We start from the raw sequence: 24,130 nt of genomic DNA on the forward strand, positions 1-24,130 counted from the left end.
CCTGTCTTTCAGTGCGACACTTTTCTTATTAAAGCCTCCTCGATATCTGCAAAAACTCCTTTGTAAACACGTCAAAGTGCGTGTGGAGACAGCGACGCTGTGTTTACGTGCGTTCAGTAGTGTGACATAAACCGCTGCTGCCGCTCCATCGTACTGCGCTTTTCTCTGTGCGCTCCTCCAGCAGGAGAAGCTGCATCTGTTTCACTGAACCGATCCTCCACCTCTCCTTCTGGAGCGACTCCACAGCCATCACACTCCACCTTCACAAGAGGCGGCTTGGTCTTAACGCTAATGGACTAATGTGGTTAAAGAAGAAAGAAGACGCTTATTAATTATTGTTTGACACGTGAACCAAATGTAGTGCAGTTTTTTTTTTTTATTTTAAACGAATTTTAGGAACTTCTTGCAAAGAAAAATGTATTGTTCTATATTAGGAGTTCATGGAGATAAGCGGTATGTGGCGCTAATTCTCCTATCAAGTTGCTATTTTACCACTTCAGAAGAAGAAAACTAACGAAGAAGATTTAATTAAAATAGTTGCAGTGTGACGTCAAATCGCTTTTACAAAATGTAGAAAACATGATGGAATCCATGTTTGATTTGAGGAATGTTTTCTTCTTTTGTGAGTTAAGTCACACGCTTAATAAGAAATAAGTATGTTTCCATTGAACTTTGCTGCATTTTGCTGTAATCGATGCACCAACTTTTCCACCTCAGACAAGTGTACAAAAATATTTTTGCAATATTTTGAGTCTGTTTCGTTGTTGTTTTTTCGTATTTTAGCATTTCCACCCTTTTTTTTGTTCTTTGTAAAAACAGGTGGATGGAAACGCACCTTTACTTTCCAACAGATACAGTTTGAAGCAGTCTGTATTGCTGACCAGTTTGGAGATATGATGTGATAAATATGGACAACAATGACAGTCAGAGGCAGAGAGCTAGAAGGACTCTTGGGTGTCCAGCAGCTCTTTAACATAATGTGGTAATAAAGCTGCATGATTTGTGAGACAAGGGCTCACAAATTTACAGGGAGGAATCTAAGAAACAGATGCTTGCTTTGCATGATAAAAAGTCCATTACCCAAATTGCACTGGCGCATCCTCTTTAAACCCGCCTATGCATAATGATGAGAAAGGTGTAATCAGGAATAAGATGTCGTGCAAATCTTTATCTAAGCCATCAACAAAACATCAAAACAGAGAGAGGGGAAGATAGATTTTGTGTCCTCCACTTTGTTCAAATGTGAATTGTAATTTGTGTGACTCAGGCGCAAAGAAAAGTTGAGGAACGTAGTGACAAAGTAGGCTTTAGTGGGTCAAAGGACGGGTGGTGAAATGATCTACAGACCCTTGCAGCACCTCAAGAATCTGTCACAAACAATTTGTCCGCTGCAACTACACCGCTGCGTCCATCCTGGATTACTGGCTGCAGCATCGGTCATCCATCTCCTCCATCTTCTGCAGCCACAGTCCCACGCTCAATGCTGTCAGCGTCACCGCTGACCGACCTCCACTCACAGCTGACCGGACCTCACAGGCACAGCTTCATCCTCAGTCTCTGTGACAGGCCGAGTTCACCCTGCGAGCCATTTCTCGGCATGAGCCCGCCCGTTAATATTGATGGGAAATCTGCTTTGCACGAGCCAAAACAACAACAAAAAATGTTTCATTTCATCTTTTTTGTTTTGTGAGACCACAAACTACTTTTGTTGTGTGGCCTAACTTCATGGTCCAAGTCTACCAGGCTGCCTTTCTTTCTTTTTTGTTCCTTTTTATTCATCTGGAGCTGCTTTGACAGGACTGATCCACACTGAAGAGGCAATGAATGATAACAAATTACCTAATTCATATTATATTATATTATTTACAAGTAGGATAAAATGTTTGTTTCCTCACACCCATGTCACATCCTCTCTTTTTAACATTACAAATACTAGAGCAAGATATGATTAAACAAGCAGCCACAGTTAGGCGGCACTTATACAACCCAGTCTGCAGAATTAAATGTTGCCATTATGTTTCTGCAAACCACAGATTCGTTGAATCTTGGTGTTAATGAACCAAAAATATGTTTCATGTCAACATTTTTACATCAACGTTATAGTGTTTTAACCACTTGTGGTACTTTTTTTTTGTTTGTGTACGTTAAGGTTTAGGCTACAAAACTACTTTGATTAGTTTTAGTAAAAGTTTTGGGTCAAAAAGTGTTGTGTGGAAACATAATTTGTAGGAGATCAGGTTGGGTATGTAACTGCACATGATATAAAACATAAAAATTGTGTTAAGGGTTTTGCGCTCAAAGCAGATCCAAATTTATTTGTATGTTTCAAACAATAAAGCAGGACAATTCAACAGCATGAAACTGGGATTGCAATATGTCGGTCATCATTGTGACCCCTGTTATTATATCCTCACAATACTTGTCCAGTACTCCCATCACTGTGGCTATTGTTTATTATTTGAGGCACTAAGCAACATCTCTTTACTGCCTATATTTTTTTTTTTTAAAAGCTTGAACCAAATGTGACGGTGAAGCATTAGTGTGTATTATTATGTGTGTTGGTGAATGCCATTGTTACCTTGTCATTCAAACACATACACAAACAGAGCCGGGTCGGAGCGAATGGAGGAAGGGGAAATTGGAGGCGAGTTTCCACACCTGCGTCTTTTGGCCAACCCACATACATTTTTCATGAGAAACACATGCACACATTTTACATCTTTTTGTGTTTATACATCATCATACATCATTTTGCAATCCTGTATTGTAGAACGACCACAAAGATAAACCTTGAACCTTGAACCTTTGTTATCTGTGGGCAATGGGAAATAATTAATATTAGGTTTGAATGAAAAACTCTCCAACCAGAGTTTTTCATTAGTTGTTCAGCTTCACAGCAGAGACACAAAAGAGGACAGCAATAGAAACACAGCTTGAGGTGAGATTGGAATGAAGTTGCAAGCCAGGATTGAAAGTCCTGCTGTTTCGGATGCTTGATGCTTCTTCGTGTTGCGACAAATTGTAAATATTGTTTAAAACAATTGCTGTCAATCACATCTCAGGAGGAAGAAGAAGGATCATGTGGGAGCTCTTTTTTGTTTAGCAATCTAAAGATCAAAGAGATACTTGAAGTTTTTATTAAATTGTGGAATCAATACAGTTTTATCTGGAGCTGCTAGAATCAGTGGGCAAACGGAAGAGCACTTCCTGCCCCCTTATGCAAATAAAACAATTGCTCCAGGCTGCCCCCCCCCTCGGTGATGTTCACAGCCAAAAGATCAGCCTGGCGATGCACAACCTAACAAATATATACGCTACCATTTGAGGAAGAGAAATACATTGCATAAAAGCCTTTTCTCCCTGCTGTATATGGACTTCATATCTCCGCTTTTGTGTGGTTTACAAAAGAGATACACTTCCATACACACGGCTCAAGGCAGTTGGCTCTGCGGGAAGTTTTTGCATGTCGGTAATGGAGGCACGCGTTTATGTCTGAGTGCCAAACCTCAATATCCAGCGTTCAGAATGGTCTGGAGGCTCAGGATAAGCTCTCTTTGCTTGAAGGCTCCTCGTGTCGTTTGCACTTTGACTTCTGTGCTGTTTGCAGTGGAGATGTACCAAATCCTAATGTAATAAAGGTACAGTGGCAGCAACCACTTGATTTCCTCTGTGGTGAGGTACGGAGGAGCAGCCTGCCAGCTGTGGTACGGCCACTCTGCTGTCATTTTCTTATATTCCAGCAATACATTCTCATTTATGTTTGTCTCTGCATACACCAAACACAAAGCCAAAGCCAGCGGTGACAGTTTGATCTACGTGACTATTGTGGACAAAAGATATTCATGATAATGTTGTTGCAATATCAATTGAAAAAAAGACACAATTGTGCTTTAACAGCGGCTGGCGAATAGTTCCTTTTCTTTCATACTTTAACGTTACTGACAATACTTACGAAATACTTACACACATGGTACATGTGAGTACATCTATCCATTGGTACTCCCATGTTTATCCGGGTCCAGGTGATGTTAGCTGCAGGCAAAGCAATGTCTCAATGTGATCTCACAGAAATACGTGAAATGACCACAACCACTTAACAGCGTTTTACATGGTGAAGGTGGCACTAAATGTATTAAAATTACTTGTCAAACAATTGAGGTTCAGGCAAAGAACCTCAATCATGTTACCCTTTTCTTTGATTAACTAAATCTTCTATTATTCAGGTACAGTTCACTATGTGTTTGTGCTCTACAAGTACACCTGAAGAGCTGCCTTGGCAATCAAAATGAAATTGGCCCATTTCTAAACCTCGGCGCAGCTGAATAAGCGCTGTTGTGCTGAAAGTTTTTGTTCAACATGGCTTCCATTTTTCAGAGTTATGCTAGTTAAAGTGATAACATTGTAGTTCAGGGACGAGTAATATCACATCTGTGTGAGCAGCTTTTCACTCCCCCAATCACCTGCCAAATACAAAAACTTAACAAAACTCATAATCCTTTAGTACATCATGAAATACTGGCAGGACAACAGTGCAGTACATGTCTGTGTCCAGGTTTCAAGGTCAGAAACTTTCCAACCCGTTGCTGAATTCGATCAAGTGAACACTGGGCAGTACATTCTCTCAAAGTTTATATGAAATGTGACACTTGTTTGCTGTGTCAGCTCCACTGGTGGGTAACATTTTATCTGAGACAAGAGGAAAAATGACTTCAGAAAGCCTTCATAAAATAAAACGTTTTTTTTGGACTCAAATAATAAATCTGGATCTGGCCTGAACGTTTGACACCTGAAGTTGAGCCGCCGAGACATAAATATTGATATTTTGAGACCATCTCAATCAATCAGAGTTGGTCTGTTTTAGTTCACCTAAAATCATCGTTTTTTTGTTTCACTTTGATTGTTTTAGACTGAAAACCAGCTGAACTGAAGAAATCAATGCAGTAAAACTAATACAAATAATGTATTTATGCCTGTTGATGGCAGCTAACCAAGGTGAAGCTACATTTATATTATAGCGTATGAACAAGCTGAACAAAGATGGTGAACATGGTAAACATTACACCTGCTAAACATCAGCATGGTATGTCATCGTGGGTATGTTAGCATGCTATAGTTAGCATTTAGCTGAAAGCACATGCTGCACCAAGTGCAGCGTCACAGAGCTGCTAAACATGGCTGTAGACAGTTATTTCTTCTTCTGTGGAAATCCTAAAACAAATGAGGCGCCCATCTGAGTCAACCTGCAGCTATTAACATAATCCTGCTCATCATAACATTTAGTTGAGGTCATATCATTTCCCCTCAGGACATGTTGGAAAGAGATAAAATGGTCTGATGTACTCTTTTCCTCTGTCTCTCAGAACCCCAATCCTCAGTCATGCACAGCCTCCAGAAGCAACTCATCCACATGAACTGAGGGCTCATGGAGCGATGGCGTCCAGTCTCTAACAGAAAGCATGACGGTTCAGAAGGAGAAGTAGTGGAAGCATTGTTCTGCAGCTTCAAATCTGAGCAGAGGACTTGTCACAGTTGATGAGCATGACTGGCCTGATATGTTTTGTCGTACAAGATGGTATTCCATCATTGCAAAGTCAAGTTTTTCCCCCCGTTCTGAGCAGGGATGACACATATGCTTACATGGGATTGTCTGGTATAATTACATCAGTGCTGGGAGTAGCGGGTCATAACAGGGAAACAAACAAAAAATAGAAAAATAAAACAAATAGTCACAATTTCAACTGCAGGCATGTTGAGCCCCGGCCGCGGACAGCTGGTGCGAGCTTGAGGCTCAGCGAATCCTAAGAGAAGCATTTATACTTGCTGAACTGAAAATGAACCTTTCCTGTCTTTGCCTGTAGCTTCAGAGCTGTCATTCATAGTTTTGATCCTGAGAATTGATGCTATCCTCACAGTAGTTCATTGATTTAAAAAGGATCTATTTACAATCAATCACTATGCAGAATAAAACTAGACCAGCTACATGTCCAGGGTGTTTCCCCTGCCTGGTGCATGCTGGGAGAGGCTTCACAATAACAACGCATTATGTTTAAAGTGTTTCGTCACACTTTATTTTCAACGTGTTATGCAGCTTCCGATCATGAAATTATAATAAGTTGCTGAAAGTCTACAGAGTTTAACGATAAGGCATATACAAGTATAAATGTATTCTTCTTGCAAAAGACAAATGAACATTACGTCATTTGCCCGTACGGAAAATGGACAGTGTCAATACATTTTCTGTAAATCAACAATTACACATAAAGCATTCATTTGTTGTTTGAAACAAAAATGACCAAAAACACCACAATTTTCCACATAAATTTGGGTCGTATTTAGAAGATTATATTAGAGCGCTAATTTAAATATATTTGCTGCATCTAAGAGCAAAAGTTAACTAATTACATGAGTGAATACATTTTCATATTGCCAAGGTTTTCCCCGTATCAGTCAAGTGTATTGAATTAGTGTCTGCAAAGTGGCTGCCTGAGACTTCGACTGGAGACTGGATTAAAGGATTCATCTGATCCAGTGAATAAACTCTCCTCTAAATTATTCCAACGCCGTCTGAGAGCAGCACACCTCACCTCATGTGTCTAACTCCAGCAGAGGAAATGTGTTTCTCGATTAGGGCACTTGCCAATCATGTTGTTGACATGTTTATGCTTTAATCCGCAGTTCAGAGTATAGGTTTGTAACGCAAACTAAGATAAAGACAAGTAAAGTCAAATATATATAAGTTTTATTGGTAAATGTCAAGCTGTCAGTGTCTTTCTGACACCAGTATGTTCACTCATGCAGAAGCATTGTTTGGTACGGTGCATCCCCTGCGATCACACGTGCTGGTCTCTCATCTTCACACACTTGAATTAGACTGATTGTGATTACATCATAGATCAATATGGTTTAGGTCCCAGAGAATGGACTGAACGTAGCAGATTGCTTTTTAAAAACATCCTTCTGGGCCACGTCCAGATAATCACTCTGCTATGTTCTGGTCTTTTCCTCTCCACATCCGCTTCACCCTTTATTCATTATCTTCAATTTGCCTTTTTTTAAAATTATTTTACTGATTGTGAAACTCGATTAAAATGTCTTCTACTTGCTTTCAATCCAACAGACCTTTCTCTTTTCAAAAAACATCAGCAAGCTAGATTAATGTAATTAAAAGTCTGTCTGTCAGTCTCTGCATTCTTTTCAAAAGGCATCGCCGCAGCAGCAGCATCTGGAGACATTGCTTTACCACGACCGACCTACAGCCAAACACACAGATTATCGATGCAAATGATGCCATGTGAATAAATTCATTGTTTTGTGAACATACATATATATTTTTTTTTCTTATTTTACGATATATACTATATTTTCTCCTGCATCCTTCATTTAGTTTATGCTGTCACCTCACAGTACATGGCCGAGCATACAAAGTGGGACAGAGTATTAACTTGCACAGCCTTTGATGCCAGCTCTGAATAAAACTGCCATTTATCAACACTATAAAACTGTGAAGACTGTGAAATATTTTCACAACCTCCTGCTTACTCAACGGGTTTCCAGCAGGATCCAGTTTACCAGAGGACATGGAGATACTTGCATTCATGACATTTACCACTGAGCAGACAGTCGTGGACCAGGATGCTGAATTAGCACACGGCAACCACTCTTCACCCATCATCACCATCAGTTACCGGCCCCCCAAGCTTAACCCGAGGGGCTGGAAGATCGCTTGAGCTACCTGTCACTTCAATTGTGGTCAGACAAGAAGATGTGCATTTACTGAATTTACAGCTTTATTGCAACAAAATATTTCCGGCTATCTAAAATATCAACAGTTAACGTCAGGCACTGCTGTCAGTCCCTCAGAATCAAAAGGCACAGTAACATTAATATCTTCTGTGGCGGTAGCATCAGCAGACCATGATGCAACACAGCCAGGAGAAGTGATGCCCTCACAAGATAAGAGCTGAAACTCTGAAGTGTAAAAACAGAACCTGTAACACACTGAAGGCGACGACTCCGTGCACGTCCTTCATTGGAGGTTGTCACTAAAGGAGCTCCCTACAGGGAGGCCTGGCTGAGAGAAAACGAAACACTAAATCACAAAATAACTGAATGCACTCACATAGATTGATGGTAGAGAACAGTATGTGCAAATACAAAAGTGTGTTTGAATGTATATTTATTGTGTCTCCTTCATAAAACATTATAATCAGTAAGGGGATAGTCCTCTTGCTCTTTAACAACACAAATCTTTGTCAAATGTATTATCCCAGGCTCTTGAAAGACCTGAGAGGGCTGACTCAGCATCTGCAGAAGATTAATTTACTCTTTCAGACGCTGCTGGCTGCTTTTCAACACCATTATCCAGCTTTAAAAGTTACATTCTCAAGGTGAAAGAGGGAAGATCCAAAAGGCTTTTACACTAATTGGTGGCGCTGTAAGTGAAGTGAGTGGGCAGTCCTCTTTTAACAGCCTCAGACGAGCCTCCTGACACAACTTCCCTCCACAGGGCGCCAGCTGCCCGACTTTGATTGCAGCCAGAAATAAACCAGACCGTGACTGTCATGTCCTCCGTGAACATCTTGTCTAGAAACACAGGTGGGAGGTAAGAGGCTAGAAAAATAAGCATTCAAAAAGTCACAAAACAAATGTAACACAAATACTTTGATTATTTCGTTAAACTCGTTAATTTTCTAAAATAGCGGGGCACTGTGGTTTTTAGCAAAGTTACTCAAACAGGAGTAAACAGTGCATTTGTAAGGGACTATTTTCAACTGCGGATTTACACGCGTTTGGTGTTCTAGTGTGTGTGACCCGGCACCCTATCACCAGACAAAAACGCCAATATTGGACCCAGATGACTTTCAGTGACAGAATTTTGTTATTGTTTGTTTGTTTTATGTCCAATGAATATATTTATTTTATTCTTGCTTTCTACAATATCAGTGCATGTTAACTATATGGTTAAAATAGAGAAATATTGCGGTTATGGCAAATAAATAAGGTATTAAGGTTGGGCAACTAAAATCTGAAGGATCGAGAAAGGTAATGATTAGTGCCTGTATGGTAATGAAATAATGTGTTATCAGGTGTATCGGTGCAGCTCATTGATGAGTTTTTAAGAGCTCTCAGGCAACAATGGCACAGAAGAAATAACTGCATCAGGCTTTGACTACACACAGTACTTGTTAGTACCATCAGTTAATTTGAGAGGAAGTTGACTCCAACTAAGTGGTGAGGGGTAAGGGGCCTTCAGAGTCTGTGAACTTTTATTGAGACTTAATACAACTGAATAATGTCTAACCTTGCTGTGGCATGAGAGTGAAGAGCACTGATAATTGAAAGCAATGGAAATTTTCATCTTGCATAAATAGGAAGTGAAATTCAAAGGCTTTTCATTCTGTGGATGAGCTCAGAAACAATACATCTGACCTTCATTTGATTTATCTTCAAGATTATTAGTACAAGTGTCATCTTCCACAGAAGTACTTCTCGAAGAAAAAAGCCATTGGCAGCTTATACTGGACTCAGAGTTTGAAAGTGTAGAGCTCTATAGCATGACAGATTGTATATCTGGATTTACAGCTGAACGTGTCCGAGCCAGGACCTCATCCTGCCCGGATCTACTTTGTGATGCTCCACACCCCCTCTGTGGACTTACTGATGATATTTTTCAGGCCTGTCTCAGTGAAAGATGAATAGTAGGATGCAGGAGGATGGGCCCTGCTTCACACGGTAGATCATGCACACTGCTAACTTGATTATTCACTCAATCATGGTGGAATGACTTCGTCAGTTCTCAAATCTACATGCATGAAAAGAAGGATCTCAGCAACAGGATGATATGGACCGGTGGAGTTAGAAAATAAACTGAAGGAAGGTTTCAGATCTGAGTCTGAGAAAACAAAAGAACAGACAGACAGACAGACAGACAGACAGACAACAGTAACATTTCAACAACAGCATTTTACCATTGTATGAAAAACAGCAACTGGATAATTGTTGCCAGTAAATTACTGTTATTTGACGATACACATCTTAATCTATAGATAGGAGAAACATGTTTAAGTGTAAAGCCCTTTTTCATTTAGATCTATGATGAAAGACAAAGACGGAAACAACATGAGCTGCAGTGAAAACAACAGCATCAGCTACTGATACACACCTCCCTGTGATTCGATTTTTTTATATTCAGGCTGTAGGACCAGTGGTGATTCAACTCTGCGGTAATCATTCTTGAAGCTATAGTTTGTGGTCTCAAACCCGATTAAATTACAATAAAAAAGACATCAAAGCATTTTCAGTGATATATTGGTGACAGTTTTTGGAAACACTGACTGTTAAATATCAATGTTGAAACAATTCCTCTTCGCAGGTCTAACTGAATGGAGTGAATTGTGTTAATGAATGCATAACAGAAACAAAAAAGAACAAGGAGAAACTTGTAACTTTTTTAAAAGGTGACTTTGGGCTATTTCTGCTCTGCTGGATCGTGATAGCAAAGAGGAACAGGAGCATTGAAAGTGAGTAAGATGACACACAGTAATGCTCTGAGGCTAAAGTGAACCTTGGATGTCTCGGCTACATGCCACTTTGATTAGTTTAAATGTAAGAAATAGACACTCCAGACTGAGACTTCTTTAAAAGCTCACATGGCTGAGAACTGCTGTAGCAAAAAAAAACACTAATTAATCTGTTTCTCGTTCTCTTTTCTTCCATCTCAAAAGCTCTAAATCTCTCTCTCAAATCCAGCTTTAGATACTTTTATGAGAGACTTCCTCCTCATGGCACCCACAAAAAGTACAGACAGAGAGAAATAAAGTTTGTTTAGCTATTTTACCAATAGCTATCTCTTTTAAACATTTATCACTTTGAGCAAACTGTTTCAGTGTTTCTTGACTCAAAAATGTATTTTATCTCTTGGGTCAGTTATCATTAATGTAATTTGACCTCGGCATAATTTCTAAAATCTTGCACATGACCCTGTTTTTTTAATATTTAGTCTCTATGATATGCAAGAAAACTGCAACCTGCTACTAAAGAGTAATAGACAAATTAACTTCCAATATAATGCACAGGGCACATATTAGTATTTATGTGTCCTCCTCCTCTAGCCTCTTGTAGTTTTGTATCTCAGAGCCCAGGAAGCCCACGGGCAGTTCATTGATTTTCATTTCAAGCGATGATTCTTAACAAACTTATTAAGTTGGCAAAGGTTCATGCTGGGTTGAAGCAGCTGTCAAAAGATAATTGGAATTTCAGATTCAAAGGCTGTTTTAACTCCCAGAAGCCTCATTAGGACCGTAACCCTGAGCATTTGCTCTGCAGTACCTTGTGTAATTCATTTGCCTTCATTCTCAAGAGAGACCCAGGTCCAACATAAATCAGCCCTTTGTGTTTTTCCTTTGAAAGTTCCTCTGTGTAATCATAAGTGCAACCGAGGATCAGAGGACCAACAGGACTCCATTCGTGTTGGAGATTGTGGGTGAATGTGAGGAGATTGGATGCTGAGATGTAAGTCAGGTAAAGCCATCGAGGTGAAATATCAACATGGATTCAAGTTAGGGAGAGATTATTGTATCCCAATGATCTTTCCATATAGAGAGCAATGGGTCGATGCTGAAAGACGTGACAATTAAATGGTCAACGTATACTCAAGTTGAATTCTCATTAAGTGGAGCTCATTTTTCATTGGGCATCAAAATCAGCTTTTATAATGTTACAGTCAAAATTGCAGGTATAGTGTATCAAGTCATTTGTTCTTTTCCTTTTCAATTCAATTCAATGGTTATTGTTTTAGAAAAGTGAACATTTTTAAGTGTTGCTGCATGCTAACACAAGTCAAGATGGATGAAAAGAAATTGTAAATTAAAAGAAGTCAAAGCATCCATTTCTGCACACGTATCTCTATCGCAAACACCCAGTTCATTGTCTATATTGTGTTTGGAGAAGTCAAATAAAAGCACAGTGCCTGGACTCAACTGGAGGTAATCGTGACTTTTTATTTGCCAGGGAAAATATGCAGTTTTAGTCTGAACAATTTTCTTTTTGTACACCAGAATTTAGGTTCATGGTCCATAATCATTATAAATGTGCTCAAAATTCATTTGTCTTTATTGCAAATGTAGTCTCTCTGTCCTCCAGAACAGGTGAACTATACCTACAAATATAGTCGTCCTATATTCGAACAACCTTTGCCAAAATTCCTCATCAGACCACATATCCCTCCTTTACCAACTCTCATAAAGGACCATGCTGATGTTTTACAGAATAATATGCTACCACTGTGAGTTAGTTTATGATGGATGACACAAATATTTGTTTAAGAATAATGAAGAAATAAATAAGAACAAATCATATCATTTGAAATGCTAAAGTTAAAACAGTCACCCAACCTGTGCTGTGCAACCTTTCAGGGTGATTGAGCATCGAGGTTATCAAGTGGGCACCATGCTTTGTCCTTTCTTGTGGAGAAAGACTCAACAGCTTTCTCCAAACACAACCATATGTTCTCAGTCTCAACAGATGCAACACATAACCAAAAGGACCTCATGTGCAGATTTCCCCGGGCCAATGCTAAACAAGCTTATATAAACAATATTACATGCACTCTGTGTATTTCCATATTGCACAATGGATGTGTATATCCTGTATAGTCTAAATGACTTGAGCCTTGAGCCTTGAGCCAAGAATGAACTCTGCAATGCATATTTGTGTAAAAGTTGCACAAATGCCTTAAATGTTCCTGTTATATCAACTGTGTCTCTGTGGAAAAAAGTTGAAATAAATTCAAAAGAATAATTTCCTGTTATTTGTCTCAACGTGAAAGAATTCCTAGATTGTTAGAGGATGATTCATGGAGCAACACTTTCACCGGAAAGAGATTATTTACTCCATCACACCCAAAGCAAATGTTCAGAGCCAACATGAACAAAGGAAGGAAATCATATTCAACGCTTGAAGTGTGTTCCTTGAACTGAGACTCAAGACTAATCACGGAAAACTTGTAAAGCTTTTGTGGGAATAAATGAATCCGTGGCATGCAAAGCTGAGTAAAGGTAAGTAATAAATAAACTCCGACCATGAATGTGTTCACCGGCTGCCAGGTTTTCGTGTGACATTGTTTCTTCCTGCTTCTTCATGCTTACAATGCAGTGAGTCAGATCTGTTGTTCAGAAATGTAAATATTTGCTGAGTTAAAGAGGCTTATATGAGCTTTCGCTGCCTCGAATAGTCTAATTGAATTATATCAAAAATATACACACTCCAGTTCCATCTAATGACAGAGCACTTTACGCACTGCTCTGCATTCTTATTTCAAGATTTCTGGAGATTCAAATGAAAACTTTCCTGTCACAAATTGCCATCTATAGCAAAAGCTTTTAAGTGTGGCAGCGCTGGTGGTTAAATGAGTCCTTGCTGTGTCAAATTCACTTAAATCGGATGCATTAAGGGAACGCCATGAGAGTAAGAAAGTGCATTTTGTTGGTGAGGCCTGAGATCAAGCTCTGTGAAGCAGATTCTCTAGAATGCATTATTCAGAGGCTGTCTCACCACTTAAACTTATACAAGGATGGGATTCATTTGACCTCAAGTTAAGGTAGCAAACACAAACACACAGCCCATTCCTTTCTTTTTTATTTTGCTGATTATGTTTTATCCACGCCATGGCGAGCAACGGTCGGTCCGTCGCTCGGTCCGCAAGTCCTGACTGAAATATCTAGACAACTACTGGATGGTTTGCTATGAAATGTGGTGATGATGTCCATGCTATATATGAAAACTAATGGCATTCACATCATCTTTGCGTTTATGGTTTAGGGACTATTAGAAAATGTTAGCATGTAAATCTAAGGTGGTGAACATGGTTAACATTATTTATTTCAAATTGATGTATTTATTTATAGTCCTTCTGCCCTTACTTACTTACTTAATTTCTTAGAAACTGTCTAACCCTCTACGACTTCATTAACATTGGTAAATCATTCAAACTAGCATGGAAATTAACATTTAGGTGATTGAAATTAGCATTATAGACAACAAAATTAGAACTACAGTCATTTGAATTTGCTCTATCAATAAAGTAACTAAAATGATGCTTTTCTAATTATCAACAAGTATTAAATAGGGAAAACCAGCAACGTGTCTTTTGTCAAAGTGAGCATTTTAGCATGGTGACGTTGGCATTTAACTCAAAACCACTAATTGTGCCTAATTAGACCTTTGCAGAGCCAATCCCTGTGACTGTAGTTGGTCCTTTATTAAGTGTAATTATTGCTTCATTCATTGTCTTCCCGTTTCCTTTTGTCTCACCTGAACCGAGGGCGTCCTCGATCAGGATGCAACCTTTACAGTCCTGCTGCAGTAAAAGGACACATTACTCTGCAGGTGGCCTTTCTCTAGTATATCACGAAAACAAACCAAATAATCCAACACCTTTATCTGACAATGTTCAGTCTGAACACGAAATCCCACAAAAACATTCACGTGCTCGTCTTTCAGATGAGTAAAAGATGCATCCCAGACATTTCAATGCACCGATGTGTTACAGGCAGCATATTTAGTCACAGAAAATGGTTTCTAAATAAAGACCGGGGAAGCCGTCCCAGTTTAGACTCTGTTGGTGGAAGCAGCCTCCACTTCTCTGCAGGCACAGCTTTGTATACAAGCCTGGAATTCTGATTAGTTGTATTTTTGTCCATTTTATAGTCTGCAGAAATAGATTAAACAGTTTTAATAGAGGGACCATCATTACACAATTATCACACAGCCTATAACAGCTAAACTACTTAGTCAAATATCCCAATGTTTCAGAAGCATGCTGGTATCAGTGTGTCATGAAGTATTCAGTGGTATTAGGGGTGGATAAAATAACATAATCCAGCCTTTATGAAGTAGGTCAGTAAATGTTTCATGACATAACAGATGGTATGACTTTGTGACCATCAGAAATCGTGTGCCGTGTTAGTTTGGGAATATCAGTGTTTCTGAGCCGTGGCCTTGGTTCTAAAATATTACAAACAAACCGCTGTTAACCACAGATTAACATCATGTCCATTATGTGCTAACTGAATGCTACGGCCAAGCACGTGTACTGTACCTTGACCACAAGCGTCTGCAAGCCCCAGTTTGTGCCTCTCACGTAAAAAGCTGAAGTCACATTTATTTTTTTTAATTGGGTAGACGGCACAGTGTGATTCCATGTGAATAAAGCATTAGAGGTATAAGAACACATTCGGGTCACAGAGCAGAGGTAACAATCGAACCCAGGAGTTCTTTGACAACACAATCCTCAAAGATTCTTCTGGTTTAAAGAAATATTCCAGCCGCTGCGTGATAAAACTCGTTGGTGGGCTGCAGTCTGTGTTTTGATCCAGAAACGGAAGTCTTAAAAGAGTTTCTAGAAATGTCTTCTGAATAATGCAAAGTGTGTCTAAACGATCCAGTTTCTCAAGCATGTTACCCTGGTAGCAGCTAATAGAGCCACGAGTTGATAGCCTCGAGTAATCCAGATGTTTATGTTCAACCTTGTACTACAGTAGTACTTCTATTCCTCTACAGTTCAAAGAGAATTATTGTACTATTTTACTCCACTACATGTATTTGAGTTATTAGTGACTTTACAGAAGAAAAGTCCCATAAACATGATCCTGTTGTATGGTTATAAATTAAACTACCCAACAGGATATATAGTAGTTAAATAAACTTTACCTCAACCCTCTACACCATTGCAATGCTTGGAATATAGAGATCTGACTGTAGATTTCATTGTTTTTATTTCGTTTTTTACAGTTGTGGTATTTGACTACAGCTGTACACTGCCCCTCAGAGGCTGGAAACGATACATGAAAAATCATAGGAAATGGCAACAACAAGCACAAAACCTTATTTACAAATCATTTTTAACAGAATTGCATCATTACAAGCAAAGCTAAGGATCAAATACGTTCATTAAAAACTACCAAAGTTCTTCTATTTACATGTGAAATTTCAATACAGAAAGTAAATCAATTTAAATAATGGCGCACACATCCCCAGTCCTTTTTTCTATTTTACATATTCAGGGTGTTTGGTCATTTCTCAGAAACATCTTCAATCTGAGCTTTCTGCTAATATCCTGGTGAAGTACAGAACGGCAGGCTGTGCCATGACGTTTTGGATGTTGTAAGCGTGTCCTGTGTGGGCAGAACAGTTACATCAGTAAAACAGAGAAGAAGCAAGTCACCATAATATAATTAAACATATTAATCCCGTCCTAATATTGATATAATATTCTTACCACATGGCACCATGAAGGATTGTCCGGGATTAAAGCAGGATTCCTTGCCGTCGATGCTTACGCTCACAGAGCTCGTTAATAAGTTAAAAACCTTTAAATACACAATGAAAGATTATTACAGTGATAAAACACTTATGGGAGCAGAACATAAATCCTATGAGAAATGTACTGACTGTTGTGGCGCTGTGATCCACCCACAGAGGCTTCTTCATGTAGGAGCCCAGCAGGATCTTTCCGTTACAGAAGGAGGCACAGTTCAGATCCACCAGGATGCCGATAGCTCTGCCTTGATAGAAGTACCAATCAAACTGGTCTGGAGTGACCTCAGCCCCTTCTGCAATGATAGTAAACAGTAAAGAAACATATTCAATGACAGGTCTGGACAATAATTACTTATGTTGTACATCTTTAAGTTATCGACAACAGCAGCTTTTTATAAAGACATTATATTTTCTTACTGTCGACAGGAACAGACCAGAGACTCTTAAACCACTCGGTCAGGTTGGCTTTATCCTTCGGCTGTAAGACCAGCGGTTTGAGAGGCGGAGCACACAGATCTGATGCGGAGAGAGCAGCGGGGAAGCTGGGTGGCACCAGAACTGGAACAAAGTAAAGAGAAAAGTAGAAGTTAATCAATAAAAAAAAGGGATGGCAAACAATGAAAAAGGCAAACAATGAAACCACCAGATGGAGCTGTTTAACTGCAGACATGAGCTACATATCTCCCACCACAGAGGGCTCTGTGTAAATAGTGCAGTCTGGCTGCCCACAATTTCAGAACAACTTTTAAATGTGACATTTTCATTTTATTTATTCAAGACTGAGCATCTCTCTCTCTGTGTCGAAAATGAACATTATATTCAGGGTTCTGCTGTTCCCACTGCTGAGTTGCAACCCTGTTTTTGAGTTGGGTTAGGTGACGTTAGGTAATGTTAAAAACATACTCAAGTTCTCATCCTCCTCGTACTCTTTCAGCTCAATTATGGAGGACGGCCCACTTCTGAGGATCTTTAACCTGCCAAAGAAAATGCATAAATAAAACACAACAGTGACAGACAATAACAAGGAGTTCTTTAGAGGATCAGCATGACTTTTTCTTACCTGTTCTCTGACTGACAGGTGCTGTCCTGTGGCGTCTCATTGTTGGGGGGGCTGTTCTGTGGGCTCCCGGGTTCCACCCTGAGAATATCTCCATCAGTGTTTTCACTGAATATCGTACAGACGGTAGCGGTGACTTCCTCAGCAGGACGAGCAGCGACTTTACGTCTGTGCTTCTGGCCTCTTTCTCTCCTGTTGACCGGGGTCTCTGAGACTGAAGTGAATATGTCCTTAAATGTCGCCAGAGAGCGTTTCACGGTCTTTGGAGCCGACGTTGGCTTCACTTCCAGAAGAGACACGGGAGCTCTCCTTCGTGGTTTTGATGAGACCGCCATGTTGTCGTTTGTGGGAGTCCGAAGTCGAGGAATTCTGCTCTGCTTAGACACTTCTTTTCTTTCCGTACGAGGTCTGGGCCCCGGCTGCTGCGAGGAGATGCTCTCCACGTCCTCACACAAGTCATCAACCTTCCACCAGTTGCCGGGCGCTTTCCTCCTCCTCCGTTTCTCTGATTCTGCCGCCCTGAGCTGCCCGCTCCACCCTCTGGGAGAGCCGGGCACTGGTGTGATGGACAGTGTTTCATTGGAGACACAGTGGTATACTCTTTGAAATACTCGACCCCCTGAAAAACATCACATCTTAGTAAGTTACAGCGTTTACTGGTTCGTCTTTTTGTTAACAAAACTGAAAGCAGATTTAAAGTACATTGATGATAATACTTTTACTTAAGTAGCATTAAACAGCAGTTTTACTAGTAGTGGAGTATTTTATTGGAGGATCTGAGTACTTCCTTCCCCGTTGACCTTACCTGAGTTAAGGCTGTGGTCTTTGCGTGAGAGGACCAGAGGGCTAGACTGTCCATCCAGGTCCTGGTCCTGGTCCTCCTGCTGCTGCTGCTGCTCTTCATACTGCTCGGCCTCAATCGCTTGAAATGCTTCATCAGGTCGACTGTCTTTTGTTGTATTTTTGTTCTGTTTAGTTTTCTTTCCTTTAGCTTTATTTGTGTTCTGAGTGGACGGCGGTGCCGGCTGCATCTGCTTTCTTTTCTTTAACACTCGGTCCTTCTTGGTCTCTACAGGTGACGGTGCTGCTGCGCTGGGCTCTTGGTTGTGCTGCTTGGACTTCTTGGGAGTGGGCTGGTCGTCCGTGGCCTTCGGTTCCTCTATAATCTGTTGGCCAGACCACCACTGTCCAGGCGGTCTCTTTTTCCTTTTCCCAAGAATCTGATGGTCTTCAGATGAAGTCCCGTCAGACACAGCTGGTGTTTTGCTGCGTTTGTCTGTTTGTGCTTCAGAATTCAGGATTTCTTTGTCTGTGGGGGGAAACATATATATAAAATACTGTGCAGATGTTCAATGAGATACTTGAAATGATTTTTACATTTCTCATTGCATCTCCAATAATTTGAATTTGAATTAATTTGTAAATATTTCTCTACTATTTATTATTGTATTATATTATATTCTATATGTAAAATGTTTTTTATTGTTGTTGTTTGGTGTGTAACTCAAACTAGCACCTTTTAGATAAAAAGAAAAATCCCCCAAAAAAGTAAAGCCAACCCATGAAAAACTGCTGGTAATTAATCAAAGAGAATTTTGGTGATAATTTAGATTTTGGATTTGTGTCACAGCTGTTAAGAGTTAAAATGTAAAAACCAAATATTCAGAATATACAAATTCAGTTACTCCCTAAAATATAAGTAAATATTGATCTCTGTCAACATTTGGGGGCTATAAGAGCAGCATAAACCTCTAGAAACATTTACATTAACCGATGATACCGAGCAGAAAGATTAAATGTCAACATAAAGAAAGATTTCAACAGTCGGGGGGGTCTTACCTGGAAGAGAACCGAGGTCTTCGGCGTCTGAATGCTCCTCGCTGCTCCGGCTTCGTTCCCTCTCCGCCTCGTCGCTCATCGTCTGCTTTGCGGCATCAGATCCTTGCGTCCCTTTTCTGCCCCCCTTCAACGACTTCGCCCTGCTCGTCTTTGCCTTTTCATTCCCATCTTTTAAAGACTTCGGCCTCTTCGTGTCAGAAGACTTCGGCCTCTTCGTGTCAGAAGACTTCGGCACTTTCTTTTCTGTTGCGTGAGCGGGTTTTTCTTCATGCGTTTCCCCGCTGGCTCCGTCTTTCGGTGGCTCTTCTTCCTTGTCACTGTCTAAAGATGTTACCTTCCTTCGTCGTCGTTGGTTTTTTTTGTTTGGTTTCTCTTCTACCATTAAGTCGCCTGCAGGAAGATCCTCAGGACTGGACAATTCCTCCTCATCACTTCCAGGCTCAGCCACCTTATTCTTCTTCTCTCCCCCTTTCGTCTTCCTTGTTTTCTGATTGACAGTCTGACTTCCCAGTTTGTCCTTTGCCTGTTCAGATTCCTGCTGTTTTTGTGCAGTCTCCTTGTCTGTTGAGCTGTCTTTGTCAGTGCTGGAGGTTCTGCCCTGTCTCGGTTTTTTACTGGTGGCAGTTCTACTTGGGATAGAAAACCAAAGAGGTCTGTCATCCTCCAGAATGAGGAAATCCTCCTCTGGCTCAGGAGGTTCAGGAGGAGCGGCTACTTTCACCGGTGTCAGAGACTTCCTGGAACTAATGGAAGTATAATTAAGAATGAGTTTTTACGTTGACACACAAGAGACATTACTTTGTAAACATATTTTGGTGGTTTCCATTTTTCAATAGGAAAGCACCGTAGCGACTCCTATCTCTACTCACCATGCGGGTTTGGGCTGTCCGGCATCTCTAAGCTTCTGGAGAAAGGAAGCGATGTCCTTTGCCACACCGGTCGACTCCCCCGATGGCTGGCTGTGGACATTTTCTGATTTCTTCTTAGGAGCTGTGAGTTCAGGCTCCTGTCTCACTGCTGACTCTGCGTTTTCTTGCCTGGAAAAAAATAAGAAAAATGACTGAATTGAGTTTTTCTGTTAAATAAAATTTGCTGTGCTGCTGCAGTAAAACATTGTCAGAGTTTTTGCTGTTATACATTTTTATTATCAGCTACTTGGGCTGCACCTGCATATCTGACACTTTTTTATGACTTGATTAATCACTTTTTGTTGTCATTTCAATTTATAGCTATTAATATTAATGTTATTTCTAGTTTAGTTATGTTATACTATACATCATATCATATGTAGTGTATTGTACAAATTGTAAATATTGTGCCACAGTTAATATCTTTGTAACAACTCTTTGAAACTTGAATAACAATCAGCACATTGTACACAAATGCTACATTTTGATAGCAATTAATAAATGATGATATCCATATTGGCTTCAAACATCCACTATTGTTCGGTCATTAGATCGAGTGAAAGCCCAAACATGACTATAACTACACACATAACCATATCTCTTCTTACCGTGGTGTTTGTATTTTGACCTCCAACTCAGGTGTTTGGGGTTTCTTGGGCGTTTTTTCTTTGCTGCAGGAAAGAAATTATATTCACATCACATAAGTGCAAAATCCCGAAAGGCAAACATCCAAATAATGCACGCAGATACCAGACAATTAAAGACCCATCATCATCACAACACAAAATGGAGCCTTTATAATGCAATGGTCACGTGTGAATTGTATACTGCAATCCATCAAGTACTGATGGAGCGTTTGAGTGCTTGCAGCAAACTGATCATCATGAGACTTAAAAAAGGCCCTTACCAGGATGCCTCCACCTTCTTTTGGTGACTGGACATCTTGGGTTTGCTGAAAACGACCTTGCTTGGAGGAGACTCCCACTCAGAGTCATTTCTAGAGGAAAAGACAGTTGATGAAAGAAATGTTCTGTAAATTAACGAGTGAAAACACACTGGATCTGGGTGTTCGTAAATATTAATGTTGACACTAGAATCCTACACTCCGTACAAACAACTTATTTTCTACATGAAATGCATTAATAACCGCTTACTCCTCTGTGCCGTGCCCATTGCGCTGTGGATCCTGGATGAGCAGAGGCTCCGTCTTTGCCTCTTCTTTTCCTTCATCTTCACAGGCGAAGAGAATTGGGGAAACAACTTGGTCCTTCTTATTGTCCAGCTCTTCAACAACCACATTCACTTCAATAGGGCTGGACATCTTCACTGGCATATGTGCTTTGAATGGGATGTCCAAATCTGCAACAGAAAAAGTATCATCCTTTAACAAGATGAACATTTCTACAAAAGTCTAAACATTTAATACGTGTGATTTTGGAAAACCAAATCTGGGTTTAAATCTCTTACCAATGTCTAGTTTAGGACTGGGTGACAATGCAGGATGCAGTGCGTCTACTTTAGGATTCTAAAGAATTACAAAACAAACATTTAAACACTGAGCACACCTAAGGGCATCAAATCTTGTCTAATTCAAGAAAGGTATACAAAGCCCATGAACAGATATACAAGAGCGGCTGAGTCTATAAACAGGCACATAATCAGAAAGTGGAAGAGCTCTGTTTTACTAACGAAGCTGCAGCATTGCGGGGGAAAAAAAGTGGTTTAATTACTGGCTCATCAGCCTTTTCCTGTGTGATGACATAACAGCAGCTGCTTATCAGTGACTGTAGATTGCTGACTGTTCATTACCATTTGGCCTCTTGGAAGTTGTTCTGTTAGAAGTCCTTCCTGTGGGACTGGTGAAGCCTCTCTCTCACACTGGTTTGACTCAATGTCAAAGGTCTGGAGCAGAGCAGATGGGGTTAACGGGTCATCAGTAACATGTGAGGGTGGATCTGAAAATAACAGATAGGTATAGGTTGACATAAATGAAAATGCAAAAAAAACTGCAAAATATTCAAAATTAAACAAATACACATTCAACTCACCCAAGTCATCAAACATCTTATCGATGTCTCCCAATGTCAGTGTTCCTGTCCATTGTTTCGATGGACTGAAAACAAAAAGGTTAAATTAATATGATAGCTGAAAGAGCAACATTCCCATACAACTGCTAAATCACTCAATACCATTCAATCGACAATACACCAAAAAAGGCAGATGTAAGAGAAAGACATACGACATGAACATATACATTATTTGTGATAAATGGTGATTTGTGAGATTACACCCAGGAAAAGTAATGAATGTTTAAATACACTCGATATATAAATATATATATGAAACTATAATCTCCTATTTATAATTATTCCATTAAAGATGCATAACATAAAATACAACCAATGCATAAAGTTTCAGCTCTCTTGTTTCAGGCTTATAAAAAAATAAAAAGCTCACTCACAGAATAATATAAACACAGAGCTCATAAATACTTTTCAAACATACCTTTCCTTGTTTGTGAGATAGCAGAGTTTCCTCTTTGGTCTCCTCTGTGAACAGAAAAGATATAGAGAAGGTTACCAGCAACTATTGTAATAAATTTACTTTGTAAATTAGAAGGAAAAAGATTATGTTACCAGCTAACAACATACCTTAATATCACCTAATATCAACAGCCATTGTGCTTATAACTACGCTACATAGAGTGGACACAATATTAGAAAACACACTCATTAACCATCAACTATAAGATTCATGAAGTTCAGAATTACGTTAACTAACGTAACTTAAAATTCATGGCTGTTGCATTGACTTTAACTAACGTTAGCTAACGGTTACCATAACGTTGTTTGTACTGAGTGTAACGTTACAGTTCGTCCCTTAGTTGTCATTAAAGTTACATGTTTGTTCAGCCTTCCTTCCTCAACAGAATATAGAAACACAAAAAGACCTGGACTTACCAAGGTAGGGTACTTTGTCTCCATTTAAGTTAAGTAACGCTAGCTAAGTCTATCTTTTAATGACTGTTTGCGACAGTAAAACCTAAGTTATGCTAACGGTTAGGTTAGCTTAGCTTAGCTAGCTATCATTATGTTTTCAATAACTGCTTCAACTCGATTAGCGTTAAGGTTAGGTCCCGGGGTGTTTGTTTGAATCCACTCTCTAAAAATCAAGCTACGACTGAAAATATATCATCATGCAAACGCTGGAGAGCCCGCTATGTCGCCCATTTGATAACCAACGTTAGTGTTAGCAAAACAATGGCGCTGTTGACAATTTGTAATTAACCCGCGCACTCTGAAAATGTGTAATTAATGCCCTGAGTCAGGCCTCTCAGGCAGCACTTTGCGATTTATGTTACTGTTAAATTCCAATCTGCTGTCTGTGCTTTGGAGCTATAAAAGGAACTTGACTATCGTAAAAGTCTAAAATAATGTGAACTATCTGTCAGTGAATAGAGTTTGTTGCTGGTGGATTAATACTTGCTGCCTTAAAAACAATACCCAGGGCTTAACGAACCCATCACAGGATGTCCTTCTTCTTCTACATTGTATTTTCCGGCAGACTGAACCTACAGCTGGTGCTTTACGTTGCTGCCCCCTACAGGTTGGTCATTGTTAAATCTAGTCAAAGATTGATTTCATGTCATGTCAACGGCTAATCCCTTGAGGAGATGTCCAACAATGATATGACAAAATGTATGACTCTGTAATTTATATTTTGAAAAATGATTTAACCCTAAAGATAATAGAGGATAACGGTAACTTCTAATTATATTTGATAATGTCTGTGATGTTAAGCTCTTGTGATATTCTTGTTCATCTTCCACATTATGATAAAAGAACCCACACTGCTGAATTATTAAAACTGTTGATATTACACATGATACATCACATACTTTATTCCAGGTAAATATGTCAAAATGAGAAAACTATAATTAGCATTGGCATATTAATTGGCATAAATAGGCTATTGAAAAATGATGTGAAATTTATATAACAAGGGTCTA

General features: G+C 39.6%; 1 protein-coding gene across 1 annotated transcript; it reads right to left on the minus strand.

The window, feature by feature from the left end:
* Positions 1-15,754: 15,754 nt before the first annotated feature.
* Positions 15,755-23,406, minus strand: LOC142937561 (uncharacterized). The gene is made up of 17 exons (XM_076080547.1): positions 23,082-23,406; positions 22,627-22,670; positions 22,170-22,234; positions 21,931-22,076; positions 21,589-21,646; positions 21,276-21,480; positions 21,029-21,118; positions 20,730-20,792; positions 20,083-20,250; positions 19,214-19,956; positions 18,180-18,683; positions 17,378-17,993; positions 17,221-17,291; positions 16,735-16,875; positions 16,450-16,610; positions 16,277-16,367; positions 15,755-16,172 (listed from the first exon to the last, which is right to left on the minus strand). Exons 1-17 carry the CDS (start codon positions 23,103-23,105, stop codon positions 16,090-16,092), a joined length of 3,273 nt encoding a protein of 1,090 aa, XP_075936662.1. The 5' UTR covers positions 23,106-23,406; the 3' UTR covers positions 15,755-16,089.
* Between the last annotated feature and the right edge of the window lie 724 nt (positions 23,407-24,130).

The sequence above is a fragment of the Anarhichas minor genome, unplaced genomic scaffold, assembly GCF_050575085.1.
Source record: "Anarhichas minor isolate MPS153535 unplaced genomic scaffold, ASM5057508v1 ptg000074l, whole genome shotgun sequence".
In the NCBI taxonomy this organism is placed as follows: domain Eukaryota; kingdom Metazoa; phylum Chordata; class Actinopteri; order Perciformes; family Anarhichadidae; genus Anarhichas; species Anarhichas minor.

What these genes read in the sequence shown, in the direction of transcription:
- LOC142937561 (XM_076080547.1), bottom strand. Translation starts at nt 23,105, where the DNA reads ATGGAGACAAAGTACCCTACCTTG. An exon ending in AACTTCCAAGAGGCCAAATG is followed by an intron (nt 21,647 to 21,930) that starts GTAATGAACAGT and finishes GTAATTCTTTAG; the next exon opens with AATCCTAAAGTAGACGCACT. An exon ending in AAGAAGGTGGAGGCATCCTG is followed by an intron (nt 20,793 to 21,028) that starts GTAAGGGCCTTT and finishes TCTTTCCTGCAG; the next exon opens with CAAAGAAAAAACGCCCAAGA.